This window comes from Perna viridis, chromosome 7 (genome assembly GCF_037379345.1).
Source record: "Perna viridis isolate PV_CMFRI_1.1 ecotype Kerala chromosome 7, ASM3737934v1, whole genome shotgun sequence".
Taxonomy (NCBI): Eukaryota; Metazoa; Mollusca; class Bivalvia; order Mytilida; family Mytilidae; genus Perna; species Perna viridis.
Window position 1 is genome coordinate 14,119,226 of NC_142451.1, and position 21,890 is coordinate 14,141,115.

The window sequence follows — 21,890 nt, forward strand, 5'->3', positions numbered from 1 at the left end:
CAGATATCTATATATAGCTATTGCCAGTTGTTTCATCTGGACCGCATAATTGAAAGCAATAAGGTCATCACGGTTACGAAAGAGTACGCAATAATATCGAGGGAACCAAGATTTTAGCAGAAGTCACCCAATTTTAGAGCATATTGCATTCGTGTGCATTTGATACATCGCATCTACCCAAAAGAACTTGAGATAAAGGATACTACAGACACTGTGAAGCCAGCCTCATATCTTGGCCTACACTTAGAAATCGATGGTAAAGGAAAACTATTGACCAAACTTAACGACAAACATGATGACTTTTCATTCAGAATTGTCAACTTTCCTTTCATCTGTGGCAACATCCCTTCGGCACCTGCGCATGGAGTGTTCATATCACAACTCATATGTTATACCATATGAAACTACGCAGACTTTTTCTATCGCGCTAGAACACTAACAAATAGGCTTCTGGGACATGGTTATGTTGCTACAAGATTGAAGTCATCACTACAGAAGTTTTATGGTCGTCATCATGAACTCGTGAATCGTTATGGTGTATCCATCTGCACCATGAAAACTGATTTATTCAACGGGTCATAGTTTTCCTTTCCTCGTTTGTCTACCCCGGACTTGAATTCTTATGTGCAACTCGGCGGGTGTTTCTAGAAAAGCAGAGGACGCCTACCCAACCGGTGCACCTGGTCCATGCTCGCAGTTTATAGTGGAGTCCGCGTTGCTCATTTACTTTTGTTACTTTGTATGTATTATTTTAGTTACTTTATGTTCTTTGTTGTGTATGTCTGTTTTCCATGTCTGGTTTTTGTCCCTGGATTACATTCTTTTGATTACCGCTATAACCTTGGTTCCCTTGATTACTCCTGAGCACTTATCTATATTTTTTCACAAGAGCTGGAAATCTTATCTTAGTACATAATTATTAATCTTTTAATGAATATCTAATGCCAAACTTCTGTATTCAGTTGTTTCAAAATACTTTATGTATCCCCTGCTCAAATCCTAATTTAGAATCGCATCTTTCCTCTATGTACATAGGCAATTAGGTATATGATGTAAAACCCCTGCATGCAATCATGATTGAATTGTCCACATTCTAAAGAGGAACTTGTAGGCTTATTATAATTATTAATTCTTCTACATATCAATCGAATCTAATCAACATCAATCGGAACAGAAAACAAGAGGCTCCCAGGAGCCTGAATCGCTCACCTGGTTGAATTTTGCCTTTCAAGGGCAATAATTACCGGGTAAACAAGAAGTTGTCCAACAATTTTGACTCAAGAAAACTTTGATAGGACTTATCAAAAAGATCATTTCAGTAAATGAAGGTCTAAATCTACCGTAGTTTTCAAGACATTGGCTGAAAACTGTAAAAAAAAAAAAAAAAAAAAAAAAAACCTGTCATTTTCCCCTGTCAAGGGCAATAACTCTTATAAGAAGCCTGAAGACTTTTGTAGTCCTAAAAAGAAGGATCATTTCAGCTATTGAAAGAATTTGGCTAAACCTAACGGTTTTGGAGATATATACGAAAAACTACTGTCTGACCCCTGTTCTATTTTTAGTAACAGTGGCCATGTCTTTCGACAAATAAAAAAAAACACTTCAGTTCTATGCAGGATACCCCAAGGAACACTTATACTGAGTTTTGTTTCAATTGGTAAAATAGTGTCAGAGGAGAAGGTTTTTAAAAGAAATAACATTAAAAATAGCAAAAAACGTTGAAAAAGGGCAATAACTCCAACATGGCATAATAGATTAAAATGAAAATTTGACCGCAGATAGAACTCATCATGCTGAACACTTTTACCTCTTTCAGAATGGGCTAAACCTAACCATGCTGGAGATATATGCGAAAAACTACTGTCTGACCCCTATGTTCTATTTTTAGTAACGACGGCCATGTTTTTCGACGGATTCAAAATGAAAATTTGACCGCAGATAGATCTCATCATGCTAAACACTTTTACCCCTCGTCAGAATTTGGCTAAACCTAACATTTTGGAGATATATGCGAAAAACTATTGTCTGACCCCTATGTTCTATTTTTAGTAACGATGGCCATGTTTTTCGACGGATTAAAAATCCCCACCTCAGTTCTGTGGAGGATACCCAAAAGAACATTCATACCAGGTTTGGTTCCAATTGGTCAAGTAGTGTCAGAGGAGATTTTTGAAAGAAATAACATAAAAAAATAGCAAAAAATGTTGAAAAAAGGCAACAACTCCAACATGGCTTAATAGATTACAATGAAAATTTGACCGCAGATAGATCTCATCATGCTGAACACTTTTACCACATCAGAATTTGGCTAAACTTAACCATTTTGGGGATATATGCAAAAAACTATTGTCTGACCCCTATGTTCTATTTTTAGTAATGACGGCCATGTTTTACGACGGATAAAAAATCCCAACAATAGTTCTATGCAGGATACCCCAAGGAACATTCAAACCAAGTTTGGTTGCAATTGGTCAAGTAGTTTCAGAGGTGAAGAGTTTTAAAAAATTGTTAACGACAACGGCCAGGTGAGCTAAAAATGTCTACAGGTCAAATTTCATAGATTTAAATTGAAATATTTTCTTCTACATATGTGTAGCTCATGTGGTTACCTTACTTTGGTCAATTTTTCTAATATTTAAGATTACTCATTTTGTAGATTTAATTTTACTATCCTAAATATGTTTTCAGGTCTTGTCAATAGGGCAGAACATTAAACTACAATTAGTTCTAGACCTTAAATACCAAATACTTGTACAGCGTTTTTTTCCTAATAATGTTCTGAACTTTCCTCTTGACTTATTGAAATCATCTACATATACATGTACATGTATATGAGCATTTTTCAGCCTGAGTCAAGTAATTTTAGTGGGGTTTAGATGTGATTTATTTGGACAAAATTTTCAAGGCTTCGATAATGCTTAACGAATTTTAAGTGGTTTTTCAACAGTTGTTGACACTTTAATGGGAGTTGCCATAAACTACCCCAATGCTGCTGATGAGAGGTGACTCCTTGAAACACTTGTTCAGCATATCTAAATTTGCAATATACTGTAAACATATTAATTTTCACTGTTGCTAATTTTGTGGACTCTGTCAAATGAACATATTTGCGGGTATCAATTTTTGCAGTTTCAAAATATGATTAGTGTTCTATAGTGTTAAAAATCAATTTCATGTGTACTATTTCTGTCCACCGCAGAAATAGCAAAAAATAGTACACCACAAAAAATATTACGTTTACAGTATATGATTGGTATTATTGTATTTATTCCCTCTGACTACATGTCTGAATTTAATTGACAAAAGAACTAAGATTTCAGTAAAAAGATTTTCTTTATTTAAAGTTTAACAAATACAAAACTTAAGTACAAAATGTACACAAGAATGTAGAGAATGATTGTCTGATCGACAGATACAAACAAGCACCAAACAATTTTTATTTACTATATAACTTGCATAAAATCAATAATACTCCAAACTATTTACCAACTCATATTTATGTGTAAGGAAATACAAGTCATTTTACAAAAAAAAAAAAAAAACAAGACATCACAATAATCGTGGCAAGTTAAATAAAATTTAAAAAATGAGGTAGCACCTTTGTTATCTAAAATTGTCACTGCAAGAGGAAATGTTTAAAAAAGTTCTGACAGCAAACCATGACAATAACTAGAGATTCTGGAAACCAACAATTTATATTCCTACACCAGTATTTGTTATCTTTTAAATCCATACACGTTCATGATAAAAAAGAGCACAGGTCTAATTAAACATCAAAATAATATGCATTTGTATCAAGCTTTGTTGTGATTGTCTGTTTTCCATGTCTGGTCTTTGCCCCTGGATTACATTCTTTTGTTTTCTGCTAAAATCTTGGTTTCCTTGATTACTCTATAATATCAAAGGCAGTTTGAACAATGTATCTTTATAAGATGTTTGTAATTATAATTAAGCAAGCTCTAAGATAGTAGATCTGGGGTAAGGGACACAACTCTTACAAATCATTGGAACGTTTGTATTTAGCATTTGACATCAATCTCATGTAAGCATCAAAGTAACTTGGACTAATTTCATTCTGTTTCAAATGACAGCTTGAGAGGCTTTGTGGAAATTGAATATGATACAAACATAACACTGATTTCAAGAGTAATGTCCCTTACCCCAGTTTACCTCCTTAAACCTACTGAAATTTCAAATGCAACATTAACTAGATTGCATTTACACTTAGTGAAAATATATTTGAAGCCGTCTACAACACATTTTGTACACTGGAAAACAGATTACACAACTGCAAGGCAAATTACTTTGAAATTTTTTTTTAATTTTAAATAGTACCAATTAAAAACAGACACTTAACAGCAAAATTTATAAACTAATCACCTTTTTTTTCATAATGATTTTAAAAACTCAAAGAAAACAAGAAAAAAATTCATAATTACTGAAACATAAAAAACAACCAAATAATGATGAAAAAATATCGAAGCATCCATTGCACAATCCTCTTAATGTAATATTTTTGATAAACCACAACAAACTTTATACTGGAACTTAAATATAATTAAACAATTTTTTTTTTCATATACCATTCATTGAGTAATTATAAAAGCTAAAAAAAAGACTCTTCTATAGCCAAGAACGGCACATATAAATTTACATATTTATCCTTTGAAAGAAAAGTTATTCAAAATTATGCTCTTTTTTTTTTAAATCGAAAAGATTGCATTTTCATCTTAATTCATATACAGTAACAAATGAACAAATCTAATCCAAGTGCTGTTAGCACTGGTTTTTTTAATGTTAATTAATTACTGATTTCTGAAGAAAAAACTGAATTGATAGTTTCCAACTTAACACATTTTGTTCAGTTTCACCCTCTTCCACATTTTTTAAACCTGTCCAAAAGTTTATTTGCAATCACATTCAAAGGTATTTCAACAGAGTTTTATCCTACATTATAACTATACTCCAGTGTAAATAGTTTCAACTTTGAAAATAATTTCCTTTATCAAGATATTGAGATTTTCAAAACTAGACACTTTTCATCAATTAGAATTTTCCTGGTAATTATACTTGGTTAAAATCACTGCTCCACATTTCCTGTTAATTTATCATAAAATACTGATGATAAGATGGAGGTTTTGACTGAATATTGTATCAAATGGAACCTTCTAAGTACATTTAATGCTTCTTGGCACATCAATGCAAGAACTTCACTCACCTAAATGTTAATTTATTTATAAACATCTAAAAAGGAGTCCCTCAAATCTTAAGTCCATTTAGAGACTAGATCCTAATTTATTTGCAGAAATAATAGTATATTATTAAGATGAATAATTGCCAGAAACATATTAATAGTTAATACAAGATGTACTGAACATAAGGCTCCCAGGAGCCTGAATCGCTCATCTGACTAAACCTAATGCTTTTGGAGGTATATGCAAAAAACTACTGTTGGACCCCTATGTTCTATTTTTAGTAATGGCTGCCATGTTTTTTTAACCGATCAAAAATCCAAACAGTCATTTTGTTTGGGATACCCTAAATAACAGTAATAAAAAACTTTCATTGATTTTTTTATAGTAGTTTCTGAGGAGAAGAGTTTTGAAAAGAATAACATCAAAAACAGCAAAAAAAAATGCCAAAAAAGGGCAATAACTTCAACAAGGGTCAACAGATTTTCACCAAAATTTGACCACAGATAGATCTAATTATACTAAATACTTTTATCCCCATGTCAAAATTTGGTTAAACCTAAGGGTTTTGGAGATATATGCAAAAAATCTACTGTCTGACCCGTATATTCTATTTTTAGTAACAGTAGCCATGTTTTTTAACAGATCAAAAATCTAAACCATCACTTTGTGAAGGATACTCTAAGGAACAATCATCATAATTTTTATCCAAATACATTCAATAGTTTTTGAAGGAGAAGATGTTTGAAGAAATTGTTAATGACAACAGACGCCAAGTGATGGCAATAGCTCACATGGCCTACATCCAGGTGAGCTAATAATATAAAAGGAATTACATTTGGACTACATTTTTGTTTGGTGTTCAGAAATAGTAGAATAGTTCCAGGAATGAACCAGTGACATAAGGCATTTTGACAAATCAAAAACCCAAAAATTTCAAAATACATGTACCAGTACATAAACAATACAAAAGCTTGCTTCAGATGAGAACTCAAAACATTCTATAAACACATTTACAAATATAATGTGTGTTATTTATTAAGGTTAATGACAAATGTGACAATATTCTTACAATGTCATAAGAAAATACTTTGCACATGCTGAACCCTGAACATTTCGGATATGTAAGGGCATAACATTCAAACTAGATGCAGCTCTGAATTTAGATTGTGATAAATTGTCTGAAACTGCACAAGGTTCTGGCCAGAATGAAAATGGTCAAAGAACCTAGAAAATGCTTGTTTTTGTCCCTTTTTGTCCTTAATTCTTGAACAAGTCAGGTCATAACCCCCAAAATTATCAGTCACCATTTATGGTATTTAATCATGTTCACAATATTATACACCTTTACAGAAGTGGTGTAATGCTCGTATTTGGCCCCTTCTACTTTTACTGTAAGGGGTCGTGACACCAAAAATCACTTCTAACCTTTCTAATGTAGATAACACAACCAAAATATCGCAGTTGTACAAAAAAATACAATTCTTATCAAACAATATCAAAGAATATTTCATTCAAATTGGGACTAACAAAAGACATCTTTTGTATAAAATTAAAACAACATAAAAATACATTCACACAACACTTTTTGGATTCATATTGCACATTTTAAACTTTTTTTAATTATTATGCACTTATGGTAAAAAATCAATATACATAATAAAAAAATAATCATTGAAAAAAAAATCCTCAAAGAATCTACAGAAATCTATCAATGCACTGTATTCTACTATAAAAACATGACCCTATTTAAGACTGAACATGTTAGAACATCATGAGAAAATTCCTAGATTCTCATCCAACATTTTTCAGTGTTTATGACCCATTTTTTGCCCCTTATTCCAAAATAATTCATCTGACAACCTGTAAAATCTATCCCAGCCTTCCTTTTGTATTATTGCACCTTGTGGTATAATTTCATAAAGATCCAAAAGATAATAAGACTTATAGTCAAATTATAGTCAAGGTATTGTGTGGACATAATGAAAATGCTTGTTTCTTTTGGCCCTAATTCCTAAATGGTTTTAATGACAACTCCCAAAATTAATCCCAATCTTCCTTTTGTGATATGTGGCATAATTTCATAAAGACCCATACACTTATTCTCAAGTTATTGTACACAGACACTGGATGACAACAATGACCATGCCACATAATACCATTATACAATCAATTTATTTGTCGTTCTATAAAAAGAACTGTTTTTAAAAAAGAAGAACACACACATTTACTTTACCCAACCTCTGTCACGACCTAATTAACAAATAACATGCACTTTCACTTTACACAATCTCTGACACAACAAATAGACTAACATGCACTTTCACTTCACCCAACCTCTGTCACAACCACTTAACTAACATGCACTTTCACTTTACACAACCTATGTCACAACCGAATTAACAAACTATGAAGAAGGTACCAGTCAAATATTGATTCCTGTTTTCTATATGCAGTTTCAGTTTTAATGCTAAGAAAATAAAGGTTATCTGTTATATATTAGACACAAAAACAAAAAAAAAATATATTGATTATTTTGAGCACCGGTAGCATTATGACTAGGATATTACTTCTAATTAGTAAATATACATGAATACTTACATTAAAAAAAAAAATGACACAAAATGAGATTCAAACTTAAGTTACATTTGATTAAAAAATCTACATAAACATTTAGAAAAAAAATGACATATAACACTATACACAAGGCAAGTTGGGATTTCTTTGTAATTCAGTGAATAAAATAACTACAATGTACATGTAAGTAAAAATTTTGATACTGCTTAATGACTGATGATGATATAGGCTAGGCACATTTCTCACCTTAATTGAAAGACATTTTCATATTGTTAACATTGTAACTCTAAAAATGTCAACAAATGTCTCAAATTAATTCTCGTCAAAATAAAGGCACTTTTAATACCTTTGACAAATAAAAAGCACTAACAAAACCATAAACAAAAACTTCAACACAAATTGATGAAGATGTCTCCATGTAAGTGTTAACTATAATAATTTTTCTGCACTTTAAGATATTTTGTTAAATAATAGAAGAGAAAGTGAGGCTTGACTTTAAAATGTATTTCATATGTTAGATGGTAAAATGTACTAAATACAACACATAAATTTAATATTAAATGGCATGGCAACATGATAATATAGTTTTCTTAAGTTTTTCTTTCTCAAAAGCAATACTGGATGATAACCAACTATCAAGATTTGGAATCTTTCTTGCCATAAAAAAATAATGGATCTGCTACCAATTTGTTTACTGAAGTCTTGCCTAAAGCACAGGAGCTTGCTCCACTATCAAATATGCAGTTCCACAAGTATATAGCCACTACAAGGGTGATCCCAGATTTACTTGTGGGGCTGCGTATTTGATAGTGGGAGCAAGCCTATGTGCCCAAAAGCTTAGGAATGGCACAAAAATTGGTTACACTGAAGTCTTGCTTGCTCTGAAGCAATAAAGAAATTGCTTCCAAATGGTTACTGAAGTCTTGCATGATAAGCAGCAATAAATAAACAGCTTCCAAATGGGGATACTAAGGTAATGCTTGATCAACAGCAACAAATAAATGGCTTCCAAATGGGCTTGTTCAGCAGCAATAAGGAAAGGCTTCCAAACAGGTTACTGAAGTCTTGCTTGCCCAGCAGCAATGAAGGAATGGCTTCCAAACAGGTTACTGCAGTCTTGCTTGCTCAGCAGCAATGAAGGAATGGCTATCTTCATCAAGGAATGGAGAATCAATCACTTCAACTTCTACTTGTTCTTCAGAAGACACTGTAGAATTAAAGTTAAAGACGGGAGAATTTTCTTTCTCCTTACGAACACCTTTTAGCAAGTTCGTGACATTACAGGATGTTGTATTCTGCCTGATGATGTTCGGTGCCAGTTTAACATGTTTGATTGCAGGCTCTTTAACTTTAGGTTGTGGGGCAAAGATCTGTGTTGCTATAAGCATGCCATTTGACTTGACTAAGTCCATTGATGTCATAGTAAGATGATCACTTGAATGACAGTTTGAATTGTGGTTCCTTAGTCCATGTAATGTTTTGTAGTTTTTACCACACTCACACTTGTAGGCTTTCTGAACAAACCTGCAGGGAATATAGTCCTTTTAGAATATACAAGCACCTTCATTATATGTGTAGAAGATAATTTAAATGATTTTTGATAAAAGGTCCAATTTTACTTCAAAGAGTGGATGGTCCAGAGACTTTTCTAAGTTTCAAATGAAAGGTATCAATAGACCACCAATTTCAAAATTAACCCTAGAAAAAAGTGAAGTATGAAGAGATTTATTTTGTAACACGATTCAGATTTATAATGGATTCTTTCCCATCTTTATAGAATGAACCAAGAAGATAAAAAAAAAATTGTCATAAAAGTTTATGTCCTGATGTCAATTTCTATCATTTCTTACATTTTAAAATAAGACTTTCTGTGCAATTAGCCACAGTTCTCTAGTTTCAACAATATTTTAAAGGCAACTCGTTTAAGACATAGTAAAAATATCAAATAATGTGGCACCATATTTCTTTCTTATACATGTACCAAATTAGGTCTTAATCTTTCACACCAAAGAAACTCAAGTTTTCTCACGATGAACCGACCAGTAATAGATAGTGTATACTGATGCACATATTTATATGATATTCATAAAACAGGCATGTGTACTTGAGCATTAAGGTAGAAACAGATGTGAATTGAATTACTGTGAAAATATTAATGTTCCAAATAGAACAAAAAATTCCTACAATTTGTTTGATAAAGTAAAAAAAAATTTACTAATTGACATTTTCCCAATAAAAGTTACCACAAAATAAAATAAATCCACAGTATTCTACTTAAAAGTACCATACCCTAGATCTTTCTTATGTCCATTTTTTGCATGATATTTCATTCCATTGATATTCTTATAACTCTTTTTACATCCTGGTATAGGACACACAAATGGTTTGTCACAATCCCCAGGGTTCTTTGTCAACATTCTACAAAACAAACTATATTTACTGACTACTTGCTTGATGCTATGATCTGATTTATTATAAATATTATATTATATTATATTATAACTTTTATGTATTACTTTCAATAAAAAAATGGGAATTATACATGTAATTGTAGAAATCAGTGAATATATCTAAGGACTAGGGCTGCAACGATACACCTTAATCTTAAACGATATGTATTGTGGACAAATGACAATATGTAACAAAATAGTTTTGTAAATAATTCTGATTTGAAACTAGATGGCAGTGACTCTAGTTTCCCAATGGTTTTAATTTTTTTCAATTAATGCTGCTAATGTGAATAAAAATTAATAACACAGAACATGAGTTATGCACACAGCATGAAAAAAAAACCCATTTTTTTCCATATTAAATATTCAAAAATGTATTAATGTTTGAATAAATGATACAGCACATTCTAAAAATAAAAACAAAAAAAAAAAAACAGTATTGTAAGTGGCCTTACTTGTATTGTGTATCATGTTGTTGGGAAAAAAATACCACAATCTACGTGGTATGGTATATTGTTGCACTCCTAGTCCTATTAAGGATACTTACATATAGAAATATGCTATTTCCAATGATTTCTTATGACACTGAAACTCAGGTGAAAGCCTTTTCAGATTATTCAATCAAAAATAGAGGCAACATGCTTTGAATGTCTTCAACAACTTATCTAGTGAAATATTTTACCAAAAGTTGTCTTTAAACAATACACTTCCATGGCCAAAATATATGATATTAATACATGTAACCAATATTTCCTATATTGATACATGTTCCTAAATCAAGCATTTGTTGAAATTTTCAACTTGAAGGTTTCATAAGGCCCATAAAAACATGAAAATATGTACCTGTGAATAAAAATAAAAGCACAATACCCATGTACATGTACCGATATGATCTATGAATAATCAACATCATGCATACATTTTAGATTTTTTTCCCCAAAGTAAACTGGAACCCTGTAACATTTTATATCAACAATTAAAATCATAACTAAACATAAGTAATTGTGTGGTTAAGCATCCCCCTACAGTGAAAAATTTGACCCTGTGATCTCAACCCATAACACTGAAAATACAATATAACACTCAATGACGCAAAAGATGCTTACCCTACCACTGCACCTGGTCCATGCTCCCAGTTTTTAGTGGAGTCAGAGTTGCTCATTTGCTTTGGTACTTTGTATGTATAATTTTAGTTACTTTATGTTCTTTGTTATGTATGTTTGTTTTCCATGTCTGGTCTTTTTCCCTGGGTTACATTCTTTTGATTACCGCTATAACCTTGGTTCCCTTAATTACTCTCTCAATACACTCAATAGAATTCTATATATTCATAAGGAATAAGATAATGTACAGTGTGGGTAAAACAACCGAGGGATGTTGACACTAAGTGTATAAAAAATAACATTAGTAGTTCTGCATTTTACACAACTTTTATGGTGAGAGGAAATAAAAATAAACACCTGTGAATAAGTGTAGCTGTAAACTTTGGACTGGATGGGTTAGCAGTGTTTGTTATTGGTTCATCACTTTCATAACCATCTGAGACAACATCTTCTTCATCCATTTCCCAACCTAAAATATATATGATCTAAATATCTAATGCCCATCTTGAAAGACAAAATAGTTACAGGCAGGTCATAGTTTTAATGGAAGGACAGCCAGATTGATCACTACAAAGCATCTTTCACTTCTTGTGGCAGGGCCCCAAAAACTACATTGTATCTATAAGAGATAAACATGCTATATTTTCATCTGGAAGATTTTAAATAAGATTACACAATTCTCCAGGTAAGCTTGCTTATTTTTCCTATATTGATTGTAAAAAGGTATTTACTCCAGGTTTATCTTAATTTCAATGCTGCAAAGTTCAACAATCAAAGCAGAAATTGGCAAAGGCAGAAGTAAATAAACACTGGACAGTTAAAAAGAATCATTTCAGTAAAATACAGATTTATAAAGGGGAATTCTTATTTAAAGAATAAGAAAGTCAGATCTTATGCTAGAAAAGGATGGTGATATTTTTGAATATGATAAAGTTGATAAATAGCATGCAATTGGTAATGTGCTAACTAACAGGTGCTACTTCAAAACAGGAATTAAGGCTGAACTTATATCAGGTCCAGGTAACCATGTTTAAAGGATAGACAAATATATTTAAGTGCCTTTGGCCCAATAGAGGCTTTATCATTGAGAGTGGTGATAAGATGTTAGTGACCAGGTTCATCCTCATCTCTCATGAATATCACCCTGTCAATAGGTACAACCTCTGTCAACATCCTCATATCAGAAGTATTGTTGCTGTTTGTAAGTACAGCCTCATCCTACATCCTCTTCTTTCTGATGTATGGTGACAAGAGGTTGCACTTAGACTGACAGAAGTGATACTCTTAAAAAGAGGATGGTGACAGAGGTTGAACTTGTACTGACAGAAGTGATACTCCTGAAAAGAGGATGGTGATGGAGGTTGTACTAAATGACAGGGATGATACTCGTGAGAGGAGGACGGTAACAGAGGTGTACTTACTGACAAGGGTGATGACAGTGGATGTACTTACTGACAGGGGTGATATTCCTACGGAGGATGATGACAAAGGTATACTTACCGACAGAGGTGATACTCCTGAGTGAGGATGGTTATAGTGGTTGTACTAGTTGAAAGGTTGATATTCCTGAGAGGAGGAGGATATCAGAGGTTGTATTTAATGATAGGGGTGATACTCCTAAAAGGATGGTGACAGTAGTTGTACTTATTGACGGGGTTGATACTTCTGATGGAAGGATGGTGACAGATATTATACTTACTGACAGGTGAAAATTCTAAAAGGGGGATGGTGACAGAGGTGTACTTTCTGACAGGGATGATACCCTTGAGAGGAGGATGGTGACAGTGGTTGTACTTACTGACAGGAGTGATGCTCTTGAGAGAAGAGGATGGGGACACAGGCTGTACATCATATTTCTGGTCAGCATCTGAGTAAAACCTTTAAAAAGACCCAAATGACATCAAAAGATATATACATTACAAATGTACAAAATATGTTAAATTAAATACATGAATAAAGTTACAAATAAACTTGTTTAATATACATGTACCAGAATACAACATTGTACAGTCCGTCCTCCATTGTTTTGGACAAAGGTGTGTGCTTTTTTAAAAAAAGCTTAGTCTGTGTTCTACAGTAGTTGTTACAATATACATGTATATTGTAACAACTAGTATAGAACACAGACTAAGCTTTCTGCAGTAGCAAGTCATAGTAACCACAAAATTGGTTTGGATTGTCACTTTTTTAAATGCTACTATTGTTTGATCACATCAGCATGTATTTACTTTATTGTTATGCAGCTACAACACTAACCTTAAAATATAACTTGCAGCTAAAGCTTGTGGCTGTTCAGATTCCTGGTGTTCTAAGTGAGCAGGGTCAGTTTCTGAAATGTTAGAATGGTAGCAATTAATTAATCATATTAACACAATTTTGACTTCTTGATTAACAGAAAATAGGGTACATTTACATGTAACTTTGCTACAAGTGTTTGTAAAAACTGCAAGATGTATACATTTATGTTTTTTGATGGATGATGTACAAAACTGGAGAATGGCAACATATTATTATTCAATCATTGAAAACAAGAGGAACATTTATGTTATATTTTATTTTTAAAAATTAGTTCTTTTCAGGCATAGGACTAACATTTTCATTTTGAAATTGACGTCAAGAGCTTCATGGAGAGCAGCATATTGAACTCTGTTCACTTAGGGACCAATCAAAATTTATCACCACATAGGACCGGTGCAAAAAAATAAAAACCTAACAAAAAAAAGCAACCCAATGGTTTTCTGACTTGAAAAAAAGTTAGGTGTCCTATCACAGTTTTCTTATGACATTTTTATTTGAAAATATTATACTAACACATACAGTGTATTAAAGACCTAAGAAGAGGTACTGAATAAAGCTATTTCTATTTTAATACATATAATTATTCCAATTACAATGAATTATACTAAATAGTTGTATTTTCTACTGCATTTATATGTTGTAAACTATTTTTATGACAATAATTTGTTTTTTTTTTTTAAAGTTAATAAAAAATTTAGTTCAAAGTATTTGTTCGTAAAAAAAAGTGTCCTATGGATATACTTAAGGCAAGTGTGGCCACAATATGATTTTTTTACACTTGCAGTTTATAGTATTTTTCCATATATTACGAGCATCCCTTTATTCTACACACCCCCTTCTTGGCAAGGGAGATCAATGTAAAAAGTTAGTTTCCGTGTAAACACGCACTGGCAAGAGAGGAAACATCACCAGCAGAAGGCCATATTGAGATGAAAGGATTCTAGTAAATTCCCTGAAATGTGTATCCTTTCATCATTAATCTTTTAAAAAAAAAGTATTTTTCTATGTTTCCCTGCATTTGCAAGCCATTTATTGATAAAATACAGCAATGTATTGGATCCATTCAATATATCAGTCTTGTATTATATATTCCTGAGCGGATGTACGTCAAAACATGGAGGCTAAAAAATATAGTGTGCTTCCTTTTTGCCTTTTCCTGTTTTTGTTTCTTGGCAACTGACTATCATTTTTCATCAGAAGTACATGGTAAATATCAAGCTATGACACAAAAAACTTGTTTTTGAGGAAAAACAGTATTTTCATGAAAAATAATGCTTCAGAAAAAGGGTCTATTTTATGAACTCAAAATAAAAGTGAAAGTAGAAAAAGTCTATTTTTAGTTTGACCTGCCCAGGTGTACCAAAGTTTGTGCCTTTTTTTTTAAATGGACCTAAAAATTATTTTTGACATTTCCTTAAATGAAAAACATGGTCAAATATTAGACTGAAACTCCTTGTCTATTTTTAAAAAAAATTTAAGGTATACTATAGAAGCCTACCAGGCAAAAAATACAAGACTAAGACCTCAAAGAGTCTGTCAAAATGTTAACATTTTCTGTTCTTATGCAAATCAGGTACACTAAAATAATGGTGTTAAGTCCGACCATTTATAAAAAAGATGTTTTAATTTGTCAAGCCTGTGTATTGATATTTCACATCTGGAAACAGTTCATCAAGCAGATTAAAGGATCAGTGACAGTTGTTTTCACCTTTCAAATTGACTTATGTTTTTTGATAATTAATTGACAATGGGCTTGAGGACAGGTTGGCACTCCCATTATTGTATATTTAACGCTCCATCGCACACAGGTGAAGATGTAATAATTAGGACGGCATGCTTTGAGAGAAAAATAAGAAGCTTGTCGCGATTCTACATACAAACTATAACATGCAAGTAAACGGCATCGATAGATAAAACAATTATTAAATAGCAGTAAAACTGTATTTGCTTATTTCACATAAAAATGTTCTCAAAAATACAAAATGGCTCTATGCTGTCTTTTGTTGACGACTTACGTTTTGAAATTCCAAAAATTACAGACCCCGAAAATTATGTCTCCAGAAAAAAATCTAGAAACTCATTGTTATGGTGTATACCACGCATTCTCCTCCTGGAACAAGTTGAAAAAAAGTGTGTGGTATACAAGGAAATATACGGCATTATGGATGCAATATTACAGAAAATTATAAATTCAATTTAAGGTGAAAAAAGTTCTGTTTAGGTTTGCGTATCAAAGACCTTAATCTTCTATTTCAATCACTGTAGAGATGAAGTCTGATTAAAAATTGCAGGCAGGGACTTTCGAAACTCATGCAGACCATCACAGTGTCCTTGCTAAAGCAAAATGGAGGGGCGCCGTGCCTTGCCCCTTATCAAGCCTACACCCCTCTGCCCTCTCTGAGCGACTTCAGTGCCCTATTAGTGTATTTGAATGTCCCATTAAGATTACACTCTAACTAATTACCCCAAGCCAATTGGGAAGTGTCACCTTAACAATATCCGGTAGTAATTAACCCTGAGGTCAATCTCAGGTAATCATCAGTGATTAGTGGTTTATCACATTTGATGATTAAGAGGATGTACCAGGCCAACTGGAGGACTAAAACTACTGGTGAACAATGTCAAAGCTGAGAAAATTGTATAAAATTAAGGCTACCAGTTGTATGATCCAATTCAATGTATTGTTTTTTCGAGAATCAAAACCAAACCTGTCAAACAAAAGACAACATAGACCCGTTTTGTATTTTGAGAACACCCATAGTTACTCAAAGAACACCAACATCGACCAACCAACACCCATTGACTATGACACACAAGTTACGACACCATTCCTGAACATCAAATTTAAAATCTTACCCAAAATAAAAGGAGATTTATTTTAGCATGGCCCCTATAACCCAAAAACCTTAAAGAGTTTTCAAATATCTGCAGCCAAATGGATTTTCATAATGGATCAAACATTTTTTTTTTCAAAATTGGAAAATTTTGGAATAGTGTATAACTTACAAAATGTAGTTCAGCTATCTATAAATTTTAGCAATCTTTAATAGGAGAGGTTGCCAATTTCATTAGTGATGTCATAATCACTAATTTGCACATTAAGTGTCAAATTGGTTGGCAAATAAACAACTAAATAAACAATTTTGCAATTTCACATAAACAATCACAATTTTCAAAACTTTTTAGCTTTGTTGTTTTACATCTAATTTTGGTTCTATAAAATGTTTAATTTAGACAAAATAATTCACAATTTGTATGTGAATTCATAACTCAATTACTTGAAAAATAAATAAAAGTTGTATTTATATAATTCTTATCAAAAGATTCTTCATACTTATAGCCATTTTTGATTGGTCAAGAACGTCTTTGCCAGAAAGTTCATACTTGCACGAACTTCTTCAGATGGTTCATACATGTATGAACGCCAGTCAGATTGAAACCACTATGGCGGCCGTGTAGTTCGAAAGAGTGTCAACGAACTAAACGGCATAATATAGCTGTAAGAATACTTTATATCATCCACATTGATTTTACCGGTACAGCTTGTTTACAGAGAGTAATTTTCAGCTTGGGACAGAAACTTATAAATGCTTACAATCTAACTACACGTAAACTCGCCCCAAAATTAAATTGTCCCAGAACAAGATTCTATCAATTCATTTACCGGTTCAACACATTTTTAAAAAAAATAGTCCTGTGCGGATCCAGGTGTCAAAAGAATAGGCTTGCAGCAGCGTTAAGCTTGTCGTTAAAGGTGACTAAATAGTGCTCAGAACTCTAGCCGGGGACTAGATCACTCTGCCCACATAGCAACTGGGTTATGTACCCCAGGTGTTGGTAGGGGGTAACCCTAGCATGTTATATACTGGAGTCGTCAGGCTATAATACGGAAAACCTGATCGCAAACCATATTGGTGCACCTTGTTGGGGAAGATGTCACGTTCTTCGCTCGTTAAAGAAGCCCGCTGTGGTATTCGATAGTAGGAACCTTTGCGCTCCATCACAGAAGGCCAAATTGCTGGGCCCTATCCCCCTTTGCTATTTCTTGTGGCAATCAAAATTTGTCCACCCTATTATCCTTGTGTCCCATCCCATTTTTCATTCCATCATCATCATTTCATGTTCATTGCCTGAATATAGCTGAAATATTGCTGCTCCGACATTAAACCTCAACAATCAATCAATCAATCAAAAAATAATAATTTCAAAATGTCGGAATAGAATTATAAGGATTAAACAGCTACTTTCAGTTGTTCATGGATGTATGAATGTACCTCTCAACTCCCAAACATTACAGGAACAGCCTTTGACCATTCATTGAGTTTGGGAGCTCTGAGATCCATTCATACATTCAGGGTTTTAGCTAGGATTTTGAGGGCTTTAGTCACTTTTGTGTAAAGCACAAACGACATATTATGGGCAGCAGATTTTTGTAAATAGTCAATAGTATCATAAACTACGTGTATATAAAGACATAAGGTCTCACTAACCACTTCCGTGTCAAATGGCCACCCCTCTATGTAGTACCAAAAACATACTGAACCTAGACATATGCATTGTAAGGTGAATTATTTGTGTGTACATGTATTACGATTAAAAGTAGTCAAAATAAAGCTGACAATGTGTACTTTAAAATCATATATGTAATTAACTACAAAAGTTTATGAATATTGTTTACATGTGTGAGTAATTTGCCTCCATGCTGTCAGTTAGCAGAACAGGTAAAAAAGTGGATTTTCAGTATTATTTATTCAAGTAAATTTTGTGAAGAATTTCTACAATCATTGTACCATTAGCATAATGATTTTGGAAGCCTTATTTTCCAAGTTTTGCAACGGTATGCAACTTTAAGATGTCATTTGTCCTGGGAATTCACAGTGAGACTTTGAAAATTACTTTTTTAACATGTAAAGTAATGGAAACGTTAGAAGTGGTTAGTGAGACCATAAACTAAATTATGGCATATTTCAGAGAAATGCATAATTTGAGAAAAATTGCCTTTCCTGGTCATTATTTCCATTTTCCCATAAAATCAGTATAGTGATATTGGTAATCTGGCTATATTTTAAGAGGTGCATTGTGCAAGGTATTTTAAAAAACAACATAGCAACAAAATTTTTATCAGTAACAGTGACTCATAACTTGACGTCATCCATGAAATACACAACGTCACTGCTTGGGATATTCAAAGTACTAAAATAGTCACACAGCACAGATTTAGAATCACACAGTAATGAAATAGGTATGATATAAATTGTTGAAATCTGTTCTTTTTCTCATAATGAGAAATGATATTGACTATTACAACTTCTTGAATTATCATAGGTATCAATTTGGTGTGACAAGTTAGTTAGTTAAAATTGTAATTTTTTAGTAATTTAGGTAAAACATCACTGAGGAGCATGATATAAAAATGACCATTTCTTTGTAGTCCTATGTCTGATTTTGATAGTTTTGGTCTTATTAGACTCACAATACCACAAGCTTTCATAAAATGTAAAAAAAGAAACCAATAAAAACTCATAAAATGTTTTCAAGGTCTCACTAACCACTTCCGTGTCAAATGGCCACCCCCCCTATGTAGTACCAAAAACACACTGAACCTAGACATATGCATTGTAAGTGCATTATTTGTGTGTATTATGATTAAAAGTAGTCAAAGTAAAGCTGACAATGTGTACTTTAAAATCATATATGTAATTAACTACAAAAGTGTATGAATATTGTTTACATGTGTGAATAATTTGCCTCCATGCTGTCAGTTAGCAGAACAGGTAAAAATGTGGATTTTCAGTATTATTTATTCAAGTAAATTTTGTGAAGAATTTCTATAATCATTGTACCATTAGCATAATGATTTTGGAAGCGGTATGCAGCTTTAAGATGTCATTTGTCCTGGAAATTCACAGTGAAACTTTGGAAATTACTTTTTTAACATGTAAAGTAATGGAAACGTTAGAAGTGGTTAATGAGACCTAAACATGCTTAATATATTTATTTTTATTTTATGTTTACAGATACAGACATAACAATAAATATAATAAATGTTACAATAAAATAACTGTCATTTTCTATAAGAAAACATGTTACATAACAAAATAAAATAATTATTGTTAGAAAAATAGGTTTTTTTACATCATGACAAAGCTTTGATGCATTAAGTCTAGAAATAATTACTATTTGACAAAAGCTAATATTATGGTAAGAGAAAATCCTCCTGTCCTTTCCCAAACACCACACCTCAAAAGCCCTCTTCAACCTAAAACTCATAAGGATGGAGACAGATCTTCAGAAGAGAATAGACTGATGAAACCTTGAGTGTGTTCCTAAGATACATATAGGTCTTGATCAGATTGTACCTACTACATCCCCTCTCACGGTCACTAGATGATAGAGCAGAAACTAGACCGAAAGAAAGGAGCTTGGCCACATTGGCAAAGTCATTTTGAACTCTGCAAGTGGTTGCTCCGTGATGTCTTACTGCTGGGTGGTAATTTTTCAGTAACCTTTGACCCAGGATCATGAGTCGAATTGAAGAAGTCCGTATAATCATTGTGAGTACGTTTCAAGAAGAAAGAGAATCGTAAAATAAATATTTATCGTTGATTAATACTTCCTAACTGTCCGGCTATTGCGTTAAAATTAATTGAAATCCATTAGATGACCAGTCACATCGGAGACACTGTTTTTATACCATGTGCATTTAAATTTATAAAAATAGATAGCTATATATGTGCGAAGTTTGTGAAGGGTTTGTTTTTATAAGGGAGCAAATATCGGTCGGCATCCATTTAAGATCGAAATCGTTTAACACGACTAATGATGATTGGGTTTTTTTTTACCGTCTTGACTATCCTTACGGATCTCGCACGACCACCCCTTACGGGGGATTCTGTTAGTAGTTGGAGGTAGCGGAGCCAAGCCTTTGGGATACCCAACCAAAGAACTCAGTCAGAGTATGTCCTACTAGCAGCTAGGCTGCTCTGTTGACGCTCTGGCCTACTCCCAGACCCCACGTGGGTCCAAGAGCGTGTCCCCACTCCAACTGTTGAACACGACTAATCCTTAAATTAATTATACATAATATATGTGCGAAGTTCATGAAGGGTTCGTTTTTATATGGGAGTAAATATCGGTCGGCATCCATTAAAGAACGAAATCATTTAACACGACTAATCCTTAAATTGATTATATATATAAGTTCTATTTTAAATATACTTAAAATCAGAAATGTCTCGAGTCATCTTGAAGCTTTTTTTGGCGGTCGAAAACAAAGGCTTGCCAGGTTAACAACAATAAAATGTATTTCACACCTGGTTGACCCGGTAATTACCAAGCGTGGGGTCATACACTTGTCAAAGCGTTAGGCCAGGTGAAATTATGTAACTGTCGATTGACTGTTTTAACAACATTTATATTTAAGGTGACGAAATTGTCGAAAATTGATCTGAAATACTTTAAAAATGGAATTTTTTTATTGACTTTTCAAATTTTAAGTGACAAAAATGATCTAAAATATTTTCGTCATCGATGAAAGCCTTTCGTAAATGGTGAAAATGACGAGTGCTAGCTAAATCACTGTACATTGTACATATATGTACATGCATGAACGACCAAAAATTATTTAATCCTTTCATGAAAACGTTTACTTTTGTGTAGTATTGTTATTGAAATTTTATGCTCATACAGTCTAAATACTGAATATTTATTTAAAAATTCCATGAATAAAAACAATTTAATCTGCAGTTAAGGAACCAAAACTGCAAAAGAATTTTTCAATAATCTTGAAAAATGAAAGTTATGATACAAATGTAAGTGATGACATCACGAAGAACTATCCTACATTAACTGATTGACTGTAGTGGATAACAAGTGAACAAAACCATGTATGTTAACATGAAATTTTCAAGAGAAACGAATGCTATCTATTGTTATTATTTTATAACAATTATTTGGCCGTTTCGTAATTTATTTCAACAGGGGATTTCCTAATTTTTTTGTGACGTCAACAATTTCCCGCACTTTTTCATTGTAAACATTGCTCTGTCTAGTCTCTAGACCAAAACAGATGATTACACGTGATAGTACTTTGTCAAATACACACAAACCAATATGAGTATCTTCGATATGATAAATCAGATCTCCTAAAGACTGAAATTCCAAGCCACATCCGAAATATTTGCACTCGTTTATCAAAAACACAGCCATCCTCTCGTTACCGCAATCCAACTGCACTTTATGATGCGGTCAGCTGACAGGTGCGTTCTAAA

General features: G+C 32.8%; 1 protein-coding gene across 2 annotated transcripts; it reads right to left on the reverse strand.

Annotated features, from left to right (window-relative positions):
* Positions 1 to 3,314: 3,314 nt before the first annotated feature.
* On the reverse strand, positions 3,315 to 21,872 carry LOC148611422 (juxtaposed with another zinc finger protein 1-like). Of its 2 annotated transcripts, none has more exons than XM_088592030.1 (6): positions 21,729 to 21,872; positions 13,579 to 13,651; positions 13,121 to 13,200; positions 11,680 to 11,791; positions 10,059 to 10,187; positions 3,315 to 9,293 (listed from the first exon to the last, which is right to left on the reverse strand). In XM_088592030.1, exons 1-6 carry the CDS (start codon positions 21,826 to 21,828, stop codon positions 8,876 to 8,878), a joined length of 912 nt encoding a protein of 303 aa, XP_088448156.1. In that variant the 5' UTR covers positions 21,829 to 21,872; the 3' UTR covers positions 3,315 to 8,875. The 2 variants fall into 2 exon arrangements, with proteins under 2 accessions (XP_088448156.1, XP_088448155.1); XM_088592029.1 differs by having other exon boundaries at positions 10,059 to 10,199.
* Between the last annotated feature and the right edge of the window lie 18 nt (positions 21,873 to 21,890).

What these genes read in the sequence shown, in the direction of transcription:
- LOC148611422 (XM_088592029.1), bottom strand. Translation starts at nt 21,828, where the DNA reads ATGGCTGTGTTTTTGATAAACGAGTGCAAATATTTCGGATGTGGCTTG. An exon ending in TATCGAAGATACTCATATTG is followed by an intron (nt 13,652 to 21,728) that starts GTTTGTGTGTAT and finishes CTAACATTTCAG; the next exon opens with AAACTGACCCTGCTCACTTA. An exon ending in ACAGCTACACTTATTCACAG is followed by an intron (nt 10,200 to 11,679) that starts GTGTTTATTTTT and finishes CAGTAAATATAG; the next exon opens with TTTGTTTTGTAGAATGTTGA.